The sequence below is a fragment of the Anolis carolinensis genome, chromosome 3 (genome assembly GCF_035594765.1).
Source record: "Anolis carolinensis isolate JA03-04 chromosome 3, rAnoCar3.1.pri, whole genome shotgun sequence".
In the NCBI taxonomy this organism is placed as follows: Eukaryota; Metazoa; Chordata; class Lepidosauria; order Squamata; family Dactyloidae; genus Anolis; species Anolis carolinensis.
In genome coordinates, this window is record NC_085843.1 from 207,951,553 (window position 1) to 207,964,463 (window position 12,911).

The 12,911-nt window shown below is 40.1% G+C and overlaps 1 protein-coding gene across 1 annotated transcript in view; it reads left to right on the top strand.

The window, feature by feature from the left end:
* pde6c (phosphodiesterase 6C) overlaps window positions 1-12,911 on the top strand; it is a 74,564-nt gene that overhangs the window by 41,597 nt on the left and 20,056 nt on the right. Inside the window, exons 8-14 of the mRNA XM_062976163.1 lie at window positions 102-149; window positions 394-543; window positions 677-820; window positions 1,969-2,037; window positions 7,974-8,120; window positions 9,409-9,516; window positions 9,609-9,718. Of these exons, the coding sequence (XP_062832233.1) occupies window positions 102-149; window positions 394-543; window positions 677-820; window positions 1,969-2,037; window positions 7,974-8,120; window positions 9,409-9,516; window positions 9,609-9,718 (776 nt within the window). The remainder of the gene's footprint in view (window positions 1-101; window positions 150-393; window positions 544-676; window positions 821-1,968; window positions 2,038-7,973; window positions 8,121-9,408; window positions 9,517-9,608; window positions 9,719-12,911) is intronic.

Consider the following 12,911-nt stretch of genomic DNA (forward strand, 5'->3'; position numbering starts at 1 on the left):
TATGTGTCATAAGACAGAAGACTATGCTTGGCCTAATTACTATAAACACCAGATTTTAAGAATTAAAAGCATCTGTTTATTTAATGTCTTCCTCTCTCTAGATCTGCAATATGATGAATGCACCCTCAGATGAATACTTCAATTTTCAGGTAACATTTTGTTTTATTGTGTTACATACACCAACCTGCCATCCAAATAGTATTAAGTAATAGTACTTTGCATCTTAAGGGGTGTGCACCAACTTCCCCTCACACACGTGTGGATTATTCTTATTATTCCTAAACGATTCTTGGAACTGGGGTTAGGACTATATCTCACCTGAAATCTTTATGCTCATATTCTTTTTAAAAATAAAAACATGGCATTGCATTTCTTTTGCCTTCTTTTTTCCAGAAAGAAGCTTTTGATGAAACGGGCTGGATAGTTAAAAATGTCTTGTCTTTACCTATTGTCAACAAAAAAGAAGAAATTGTGGGTGTAGCTACATTTTACAACAGAAAAGATGGCCGACCCTTTGATGAATATGATGAACAGATTACTGAAGTAAGTTCAAATATTTATTGACATTCAGTGACATTTGCGCACTGGATAGACTTGAATTAGTTTGGTTGGTAGACTTATTTAATGAAACGCAGCCAAAGGACCTAAACAGTTCTATTTATTTGTATTGTTTCAGATGCTTACGCAGTTCCTTGGATGGTCTGTTTTAAATACTGACACCTACGACAAAATGAATAAGCTTGAAAATAGAAAAGACATTGCTCAGGAAATGCTCATGTACCAAACCAAGGCAACACCCGAAGAAATACAGAGCATATTGGTAAGTGTTAGTCCAATTTCACTTGTGACCTCATCATGTTGGAGGTTTTATGGCCCCCTTTTCATCTTCTGAAAATGACGCTGGCTTGGCCCCGCCCCCATTCCTCCTGAAGTGGAGGAGAAGCGTTTCCTCCTGAAGTGACAGAGAAGGATAGTTTGTTTTGGGTAGCTCCAATTGAGCTACCCAATCTTTTTGCCCTTTCTGTTGCACTCTAGCCTTGAGGCACCTTTTCACCCAGCACCACACCAGAGTCCAGTAGTACTAGCTACAACAGTTTATTAAAAAAAAGCATGTACAAAGGGGAAAAGGGCAATTCCCAGAAAAGCAATAGAAAAGGAGCTATAAAATAGTAGTAGTCCATATACTAATGAGCAGTAGTCCAAAAATGACAAGTTACTTGAAGCCAAGGAAGTCAATATCATAGGCATAAATGCATAAGCATGAAAGCAGGAACTTTTTCCAAAGCAAAACTCTTTCAGGAACATAGGCAAACACAGGAAACTTGAATCATGAACTTGAGAGTTGAAACAGGAACCTGAATCTTTGGGCAATGTTGTCTCCCCTGAGACACCAAGTAAACATCACTTAATTTAAATCCAAGCCCGACCAGGAAGCCATCAAATCATGCCTCATACACCTGGGTTTCAAGGACTTTTTTTCATGGAGTTTCTCCAAACGCCTTATTAATCAATCTTTCACTCCCTCCATCCGGAGACCTAATCTGAAATTGTGGGGAAACTCCACATCGGCTGAAGGCCAATTCCCAAAAAAAATTGACCTTTTACTGGTTTCCCTTTCCCCTGTCTCAGAGGACAAGAGGGATGAAACCCATCATCCCCCTTGTCCTCTGAGAAATCCCCTTAACACTTTCCTGCATCTAATGGGGGGAAAGGCAACACAGCAACATGCATTGCCACCCTTTCACCCATCTGGTGGAGACAGGGACAGATGCCAATGCACATTGTCCCATTCCCACCATGTGATGGGGGAAAGAGAGAGGGAACACGAGGCACCACAAGGTACCCTGCACAACTTCCATTTTGCCAGCAACGGCCAGGGGCTGTATGAAGAGGTCCTTAATCAAAGTTTGAATCTTATTGCACAATCAGCTGAATTCACTGTTTGTTTCATTTGTATTTTGTTGTTAGAAATGGAAAGAAAAATTAAAAGTAGACAGTATTGAAGACTGTGATGAAAAACAACTTCTCAAAATTTTGGTAAGTAGCCACTAATACTCTGCTTGTGATAGTCCGTGAAAGATATGCTATTTTACAGCTGCAATCCTGAGAGTATTCCTCTTAACCTAAATGAAATGACATAACACATGAAGTAATACGGGGAAAGTTTTGTTTTTTAGTAGTGATACTAGCATTTCCGTGGCAAATCTTTGGATCATCTTTTCTGGAGTAATGTTTCTCCGTTTTCCTTTTGCATGAATACCTTCTTTTTGATTGAATTTTCAGATTATGTGCTCTGCAGGGACTTTTCGGTGATATAAATGTCCAATGCCTATGATACACTTTAATCTGGATTGTGTAGGGTAAGATTGGAACATTTAATGTGCCCTTTCTGCCACAGAGTTGTAGTGAACATGGAAGATTAAGCCCTGATGTTCTTACTGCTCTAGTGAAGATCACATCATTTGCTTGGGCTGCTTCCTGATTATTAGTTTCCAGAATCCATGGATGTTCAAGTCTCATCATATACAATCACATAATAAAATGATAATAATAAAATGATGTCCCTTATATAAAATGATAAAATCAAGATTTGCCTTTGGGGATTTAAAAAATATTTTCAAGTCCTGGATACTTGAATTTGTGGATGAAGAATGCATGAATAAGTAGAGCCAGCTGTATTGAAAAGAAGCATCTGAAACTTTATAAAATCATGGAAAATTGGTTATAATCATGGAAACATAGAGTTGGAAGGGCCATCCAATACAGTCTCTGCCTTGCAGGAACACATGATCAAAGCTTTCCTGACAAATGGCCATTCACCCTCTGCTTAAAAACTTCCAGAGAATGACACCTCACCACCCTCTGAGGCAGCATATTGCATGTTAAACATGTTGGACAGCTCTTACATCAGGATATTTTTTCTGATGTTTAGGTGGAACCTCCTTTCCTGCAATTTGAATCCAGGGAGTCACCTTAATGTCACTGAAAATGCAGTTCTCATGCGGTTTCCTCCTGTATAATATATATATTTATGCATGCAGCAGAACAAATACATTTGGATTTCATGGCATATGTTGACAGTCATGTAGAGTAAAAAAAAAAATCTCACAACATGGTGACCAGATAACAACAGAGCATGATAGCACAGATGGAATGAATATAACACTGGGATTTTTGGCTTGGTTTTTCTTTCATTTTTCACAAAAATCCCCAGTTCTACCAACTGGAACCAAGTATAAAACATACACAAGGAGTTGCTGAGCATTGGTAGTTGTTTGGAGAGCTAGAAGTGAACACGCTGACTGTCCTTTCGGCTTTAAATTCACTTTGATTTTACAAGCCTCATTTTTTCAGTATAATCTGGAATAGAGGGCAGAGTAAGGAATTGTATGGGTTAATAATTTAGTATTGGTTAATAATTTGAAGCAAGCAATCTAGAGATATATCAGTACATTCATATCTGTGTTGTCGAAGGCTTTCATGGCCGGGATCACAGGGTTGTTGTATGTCTTTCGGGCTGTGTGGCCATGTTCCAGAAGTATTCTCTCCTGACGTTTCACCCACATCTATGGCAGGCATCCTCAGAGGCTGTGTGGCATGGAGAGAATACTTCTGAAACATGGCCACACAGCCCAAAAGACATACAACAACATTCATATCTACTAGGGATAACCAGTGGCACCATTATTTCAGAATGGTGTATTCATACTAATTTTTATAGAAGTTGTTGTTGCTGCTGCTGTTGTTGCTGTTGTTTTAAAGTTGTTTCCAACTTATGGAAATCTTAAAGCAATCTTATCACAGAATGAAAATGTGAGATTCATCTGAGGTCACCCAGTGGGTTTCTGTGGCACTGTAGCCCTGGAACACTTTTTCACCCAACACCACACAATCAATGTTCAGATAATCTAAGAAGTAAATGTTGATTAATGAATAAGTATAAAAGGGAAAAAAGGCAAGTCAAAAAAGAAGCAGAAAAAGTACAAAAAGTAATTACCAATGAGATCAAGAGTCCACCAGCTTTTGAACCAAGGCATCAAAAGCAAACCACAGGGACCTGAGTTTACACAAAGCAAAAGAATTCTTAAGTTGGGTATTGTTCAAAAATTATACCCATAAACATGAAAACAAGAACACAAGAAAGGCAAACCCTCCAAGAACACGAAGTCATAAACTGGAATCAAACCAAGAATCTTCAAATACAGGAACTAGGAACTTAGGACTAGAAACCGGGAGCTGTTTCCCCTTTTTACAGTGTTGTTCCCACTAAAGGACCGAGAGCCCAGAAACCTGTCAGCGGGGATGATGGGTAGCAGAGTGAAATCCAAAAATTCACCATCCCGGTCTGCCTCCTTCTCTCCAGACTGTTTCTCCGTGTGGAAAACAGCACTGGATAAACTCACTCCAGCAGACGAAGTCCAACTGTTGATTAAACTTTATTTACATGATCTATATACAAATAGAGCAAATCAGTCCTTTCCTCCATGAGTGCTTGCCGAAAGCACCCATGCACACACACACAGCACATTGCTCATTGCTGTTCTCCGTTCGACACAGGAAACCACACACTCCCTCGCATTCCACAGGAACCAAGATAGTAAGTCCCGGTCAAAACACACTTGACCCCATTGGTCCTGTGATACATCAATCATAGCAGACTCTCATTAACTCCATGATTGCTGTATCCAGATTGATTTTAACATTTCACAATACACAATACCCTGACAAAACCACTTAAAAGGCCCCAATCCCTCCCATGGCATCACTTTGCACACACCTGCTTTTTCTCTCATCACTAAGCCTCCTCCTCCTAATTTCAAGGCAACTGGATCTGGAAAAACCTTTGTCTCCCATATTCTCCTCTGAAGGCCACTCTGGCCTATTTTCATTGGAATTGATATCATTTTCTCCCGTTACCTGGGAACAACCTGGAGATTCCAAAACATCTCTCTCCAGGCCCCTGCTGTCTTCCACAGACTCCTCAGAAATTACAGGTTGCAACCCATCAGCCTCTTCCTCATCCTCTGAGCACTCAGAAAGCTCATCCAATGCTTGCTAGGCTACAACAGTATCCATGGCCAAGTAGAGACTTGAATCCTTATCTCGAGAGTCTTGGTCCAACACTTAAACTGCTATGTCATGCTGGCTCTCCAGTTTAATAAATGTGAGAACTGTCCAAATGCTGTACATATTTTAGAATAGGCTTTAGCACCTTGAATAGTTCTAGTAAAATGTTTCATTGGGGGGGGGGGGTTGGTCCAAGGCACTCTCAGAATGCCTTGGACCTTAATGCTATCCAATCAAAAGTGGTATCTATCTATCTATCAAAATAACCAATTAACCAACACAAAGCAACTCACGAAGGACTGCCTTTCGCACATGCGCTCTCGTCCTGCCCCCTCTTCCGGGAAGGCTTCATTGGCTCCCTGGGAATCCTGGGAGTTGCAGGTTTACAGCCTTCTCTGCCAAATTGCTGCCTGCCTAACCAAACTAAAACAATTACAGCGCAAAATGGGCTTGCGAAGGAGAGAAAGGCCACCTAACTACTAAAATAAGGTATAAATATTAAAATTAATAGAGTGTCCCTACTTTGCGGATTTTCACTTATTGCGGGTGGTCCTGGAACGTAACTTCTGCAATAAGTGAGGGAACACTGTAAACAGTAGGGTGCCTCTGTTTTTCTCCAATGAGTTTTATGTGAATGAAAAATACATGCAAATAAATCCCACATACATAACAGTACATGAATTCACAGTCTGATCTCTCATGTACTGCCTCACTCAACAAGTTTATCCTATTATAAAGCTCTGATTCCCAGCTTGCTAATGGGATAAAGCAAGTGCTGTGTTTTAAAACTGCTATTGCTTTAGGAACAGATGACTTCTGCCCTTGACCCAGGACCAGAATAAATGTGAGAGGGACCATCGATATTTGAAAGATAATATCGGTGGCAACATATTTTCAAAATCTGCAATTGGCATTTGTGCTCGACCTAACCAGCGCCAAACAACAGAAGTTGGTGCAGAACCTGATGCTATAGAATATAGGTCAATTGCAGATTTTCTTTTGGTATACAGAATACTTTAGTCACTGCTGTTGGATGACTCATGCCACAAAAGAGTTAGAAGGAATGGATCTCTAAGCAGCTTTTGATCATCTTGACCACAGGTGGAATCTGGACGTCCAAGCAAAAATCCGAATTCAGGAATACACCTAAGTTGCAAACTGGTGGTTTCAGGGGGAATGTAATGCCATCCAGCACAGACTGAATCTCTGTTCCTGTTCTGCCTTCTAATTAACCAGAATTATCACTGGCTTGTCTGTATTAAGTTTCAATTTGTTCACTCTCATCCAGTCCATTAGTGACAGGAGACACTGCTTTAGTGCAGAAGAAGCTTCCCTAGAATTGGAAGGAAGTGAGAGAAAGATGCATGTCATTAGTGTACTGATAACACGGAGCCCCAAAATTCCAAATGATCTCTCTCCAAATGATTTTTATGTAGATATTAAAAACATTGGAGACAGAACCCAGCCCTGATGGACACCACATGTATTGGCTAAAGTATTGAACAGACAACCCACAGCAATTCTAAGAAAGACTTCAAACTGCTGAACAACTCCTCCAAGTCCTACCTCAGAGAGTCAAACCAATAGGATACCATGTTTGATAGTATCAAGAGCTACTGAAAGGTCCAGCAGAACCAATAGGGGCACATTTCCCCGGCCTAGTTTCCCCTGTAGGTGACCAAAGCTGTTTCTGTCCCATAGCTAGGCTTGAAGCCAGATTGAAATGGATCTAGATAATCCATTTCATCCCGGATCTCCTGAACTCTAGTACTTTGCCCCCCAAAGAGATTTTGTAAACTGGTTGATAGTTTTCTAGGGATTTTTTTCTATAATGGCTCACTGCAGCTATTTTTTTAAAAAAAGCTTTCTCTGTGGATGGGGTGGACCACCATAATCAACCACCCATCCCTACAGAAGCTCTGAATTACAGTAACTCTAAAATCCAACAGATAATTATTTGTCCATGACAATGTAACTGTAGAAAATGCCTACACCTCACACAGAAAAATAGGTTTGGAGTGTGTCCGGAATCATGGATGGTACCAGATAATGTTCTGGACAGACCTGTGATTGCCATGGATGGCATGAAGTTGTGAGCTGTTCCTGACAGAGAGGTCTATGCATGGATGCTGAAGTCCTACAGAACAACTAGCCAAGAAGACTCCAACACAACCATCAAGACCAACTCAGCCAGCTCAAGATGAATGCCATTAAGTAGCAGAGTGGATGATACACCAAGAGAATCCCTATTCTGTCTGGCCACTTACTTTAAATACACATATTTATATCCAGCAGACTGTGGGACAAGACACCAGATGAGGGAGATGGAATCCTGATAGACCACTGCAATTCTGTCTCCTCACCCCTCAGGCCTTGCCTGTTGCTCCATGGAAAACTTAGGTGGATAATGTCAGGAAGGGTTACCCACCCATCTCCGTCCTCATCCAGCTCAGTAATTGGATTGCTTGGAGCTTGCTCTTGCAGGTATGTGGATGGTCTTCTGAGCAGGCAAATAGGCAGGCAGCAGTTCCAGTGTTTACTGAGTCCCCTATTCCCCACCAACACCACATATCATGAAAAGAGAGGTGGGTTATTGACCTCTCATCTCTAGAGGATGTGCTTCTTCTTGGTGCATTCTAAGTGAGGAAGGATAAACCCATGCAAAACACCAGCAAGCTTCATCTCAGAGACACATAAATCTATTTGGTCACTTTTTCAAAATGAATTCAAAACTTCTGAGTACTTTAACATGCAATGTTAATGTTTCCAAGCTGGTTGAAATGTAAGAGCTATCCAAAGTGTGGATTCAGATCTGTTGGCAAGGGGTAACACTTTTGTACCCAAGTCAAAAGACTGGGAAATCATACCTGACTAATCTCTATTCTTGTATTCCCCGATGCCAACAGAAAGAGGAACTGCCTGATCCAAGCAATGTAGAACTATATGAATTTCGCTTTAGTGACTTTCCCGTCACAGAACATGAACTGATCAAGTGTGGAATACGACTCTTCTTTGAAATAAATGTTGTGGAAAAGTTTAAAGTACCAGCAGAGGTCAGATTGATATTTTTTTCTCCCTGGTTTTAACAAAATGTTTTACTTCTGACGCAAATTACATATCATCACCCCCCCCCCCCATACCAATACTTATGCCACAACAGCAATGACTGACTGGCTGTTGTTTTTCTTGAGTATGTTACAAATCAAATTACAAAATGTGAGATAGATCTACTGTTATGTGCTAAATGGTACAACGGTCTTACCTATATATCCTTTCCTATATTAGTAGTAATAGCAGAAGGCCAGTTGTTCCTTTCACCTTTGAATGTGCTGACAGAGGCTGATGGGAATTGTAGACCAAAAAACACTTGGGGATGCACAATTGCCCAGTTGCTTTATGTCAAGAGCAACTGCACAAGGTGATATTAGGACTAAGAGATTGAATAAATGAACGTCAGTAAACAGAAAGAGGGAGGTAGCAAGTTTTGGATAATTCAGACATATAACTCAAATGAAATTTCACATGCACGCCTTCTGTACTAGATTCTATATTCATGGCTACAATAATAATATTTGAGTGGGAAGTTTAAGGAATATCTTGCCTCTTGCAAGTTCAGGACTACTAGAGATACCTTATTCAGTTTTAGACATGGGTATTGCCACATCTAAGACCTCAGAATTTCTGACTCGTATAACAGAGGCAATCATGCCAGCTGAAGTAATAATTCTGTGTTCTACAGTCAATTTCATCAGGAAATTATTTCAGTAAAACCTGTGTTTATTATGAGTTGTGCCCTTGTAGATCCATCATTAATTTCAAAAAGGTTTATAGAGGACACTTGTGAAGAACATGGATTACAGCTCCCATCATCACTAACATAATGCTACATTAGTAAAGGGAGTTCTAACTCAACATCATCTGAAGGGCTGCATTTTTCCCAAATACCTTGATTTGTACAAAGCTCGTGGAAAATGTATATTTTGAAAAAAAAAATTCATAAACATACTTTGGTCAATTTGAGAAAAAGGTGCCCAAGAATACATGTATTTGAGAAATGTGCACAGAAATGCATACAAACTTTCTTGTGAGAAATAAACCCCAAACCCCAATATTGACTGTAGTTAGAACAAATATTGAAATAAAAGTTAGAAAAGGATAACAATTCTCAGTCTGCAGGCACATTCTCAATCCTTATACAAATTCAGGGTGAGAAAGTCTAAGCCCGTCTTTACATACAGAATTAGAAATCAATGTTGTTTATAACTATATGATGTAATGATTATGGTGAAAAGATTTGTTAATTTGCACTGCAAAGAATTAAATGCCTCTTATTTGTTGCAGGTCCTTACAAGGTGGATGTACACAGTAAGAAAAGGGTATCGCGATATCACTTATCACAACTGGCGGCATGGTTTCAATGTTGGGCAGACCATGTTTACTCTTTTGATGGTAAAGTTTGTTACTCTGGATCTATGCCTAGATTCACTGCAATATCCTATAAAGTACATGTAAGAGTAAAAACAAAAATCTTCTTTTCACAGACAGGTAAAATAAAGAAATATTATACTGACTTAGAAGCCTTCGCTATGGTATCTGCTGCTTTCTGCCACGATATCGATCACAGAGGAACCAATAACTTGTATCAAATGAAGTAAGTGGTATCTGTTTACATGTACATTTTAAACAATGCCTGTGTTGTCAAATTTATTTATTCATCATGTCACAAGCAAATTGAGAATACAGCTATAATGTGTAAGAAACTACAAACAAAGTTAAAAACTTGGCATTATGCTAAATTTCCTTTGACCAGAAGCTGGCCACTTGGAGTGTCTCTGGTGTGGCTGTAAGGAGGCCCTCCACTGTGCATGTGGCAGGGCTCAGGCTGTCTTGTAGTAAGTGGTCTGTGGTTTGCTCTTCTCCACACTTGTATGTTGTGGACTCCATTTTGTAGCCTCTTTTCTTATTATTGGTTCTGCATGTTATGGTGCCTTAGTCCTCTGTATCCACAGATTCTTTGTCCATGAATCCAAAGGCTCTTTGAAGGCAACCATACGCCTGATGTTGCCCTTGATAAAAATGTGTTTGATACCCCTGCATTAGGATATTTTCTTAAATAACTATTTCCTAAAAAGAGCTACTCTTCTGTAATTAAGCATTGTAGTTGACAATTTTAGACCATGACAGACAGAGCTAGTGTCAGACTTCAGAGATGCTCAGAAATGTTGCTGTTGGCACCCTCTCATCAACAAATTTCTGGATTTCCCTTGCTATTGCTGCCCCCACCAAACCTCTAACCTACCTACCCCACTTGCTGTTGTCCATAACCATGGCCACCTAGCCAGCAACTGATTCCTCTATTTACTGTTGATCATTCATTAGCATCACCCTGGTTGGCTGGATGTGTTCTTCTAGGTGGGTGGATGATATTGGTGTGGCTCTCCACTCTGATCTGTGCCAGTAAGCCATGATGTGTAGCTGATATGGGCGCTAGTTATGTTCCAGTTGAAATACATGAGAATGGCAACCTATGGCAAACATCTTTTGGAAGATATGGAATTGAATGGCTCTGACTGAACACGTGTCAAGAGGATGTTTGGCTCTGTGCCTGACAGCCATTCACAGTTAGATCACTCCAGGTGTAATACCAGATTCAATGTTGACAAGAATGTGAATATTGGATTTACATGCCCTACAACATTTCATAGTTGAAAAGCAGGATGTATGTGGCCAAGCAATATAAGAGTATGGTCCAAATATGGTTCAACTGTTAATCAGAGCAGAGTTCACAGTCAGGAAATCAGAATTCTAGGACTTGGAAGGGCAGCTAGGAGGGAGCTAGACAAGATCCTGAAGTGTCAAGATATATCACTGGATACTATGGTCCATGCCATTGTATTTCCCATTTGCTGTCAAAGCAGGTGAATAAAGAGACCAAACAACAGTAGTGGATTGAACGAAGGGCAACTTTATTAATTACGTCATTACCTATTTATACTGTTTCTTGAAGATAGCCAAACTATTTGGGGGAGCATCTGATATGGGAGAGGTTGGGGTAGTCTGTCCTCCCTGACTAGAGGTGTGCAATTCGGTCAAAAGGCATGCTGTTTCAGGATCCATTGTCGGTTGACCCCTCATTCTGTTTACCAGAAAGTTACTTGAATTGGAATGAGTGTTGCCGTTTTCATTCGGCAAAGATTTGGCCTATTGTCTACAATGAGAAACTTTAAAAGCTCAATCCTCAGTCATTTTATGGCCTGTTTGCATGAAGCCTACTCAGTTTTTGACCCCATTCACAACTGCAGGCCTGCCAAGTTTCAAAGCAATTCACCAATCTATTGATTTTTTAGAATTATTTTAAGTTTTAACCATAACATTTTTTTTAAATAAGACAAACTACAAGAGAGGGTTCTGGGAATTGTAGTTGCCGGTTGTGTCCATTCTCAGTCAATCAGAGCATGGACACCGCCAGGCTTTTTACTGGCTGAGAAACAGAGGGAGAGAGAAACTTCAACTCCCATCATGCTCCGAGAGGAACTCAGAGACTTTTCAATGCCTGCCCCATGCAAGGGCTGCTGGGAAAGCGAGTTCCCAGCAGGGGCCTCTCTGGAGCAGGAGCCTAGGAAACTTTCCAAAAAGAAATGGACAGATGCTGCTGCTGACAGGGGAGGGAGAAAAAGACACTGCAATAATCCCATCTTTTCCAGGAGCTCCGCAGCAGCCCCAGCCTTAGGTATATGGCAAACTTAATTCTATCTTCTCTAGTATCCAATAAAATCTGACTCCCTCCTCCTCATTCTGTTTTCGGAGATTATCTGAAACAGACCACCGAATATAACAAATCATTTTCATCCAAACTGATTCAGGCCTCCAACCTCCCCATGGGTGTAACACCGAAACCTCTAAGTGCAATCCCTAATTTACATGGTTGTTCAAAGGCCAGTTCATTTCTTTTTTTAATAGTAATTTTTATTGTGTTATAAGTAGCATATACAGTGAAAGCGAGGAAAACATTGGAGTAGGGATAGAAAGAAAGAGGTGTAAGAAGAAACAGCGTTTTGGAAAGTAAGAAAAAAACCCATATATATATATATACACACACACACACACACACACAAAACAAAAAAAGGAAAACAAACAAACAATAATAATAATAATAATAATAATAATAATAATAATAATAATAATATATTTTTTATTTAAAAAAACACAAAAAAACAAAAAAGACTTCCCATTGTCCTCTGAGGATCTACAGTTCATTATATTTTCCTTTGTCTGTTGTCTTTTCCGGTCTTGCCATCTTGATGTTATAGAATTTTTCATACGTCAGATATGTTCAGTGTTAGTGTGTATCCGTCTTTTCTAATAAAGGCCAGCTCATTTCTTGGAAAGCTAATCAATAGGTGTAAGCCCCCAAACTTGCTTTTAACTTCTAGAGCTATGACTCCAAAGGCCCGCCTCAAGGACAGGATATTAATCCCCCACTCCTCAAATTTCTTGACACGTAAAGATGGTTCAAAAATCCCATTCAACACCAAATAATGTCAGTAGGTGAACACTGAATCCTAGCTCTCTTCTCCCCCCCCCCCCCCCACATCTGCCATAAATAGGGGGCCAGGGTCCACTGAGTCCCCTATTCCCCACCAACACCACATATCATGAATTTAATCCCATGCTACAAATCCTCAAGAAACAGCTCTGATCTTGTCTCAGAAATGTGAACCTCATCCAACCATCACAATTCGTTCACACGTAATTTCAGGGTGATCGATGTGAATGCTGCCCTGAGATGATGGCAGACCATGCAATTTTATTCAAGGGCCATTGATCCTGAATTTTGCCCTATA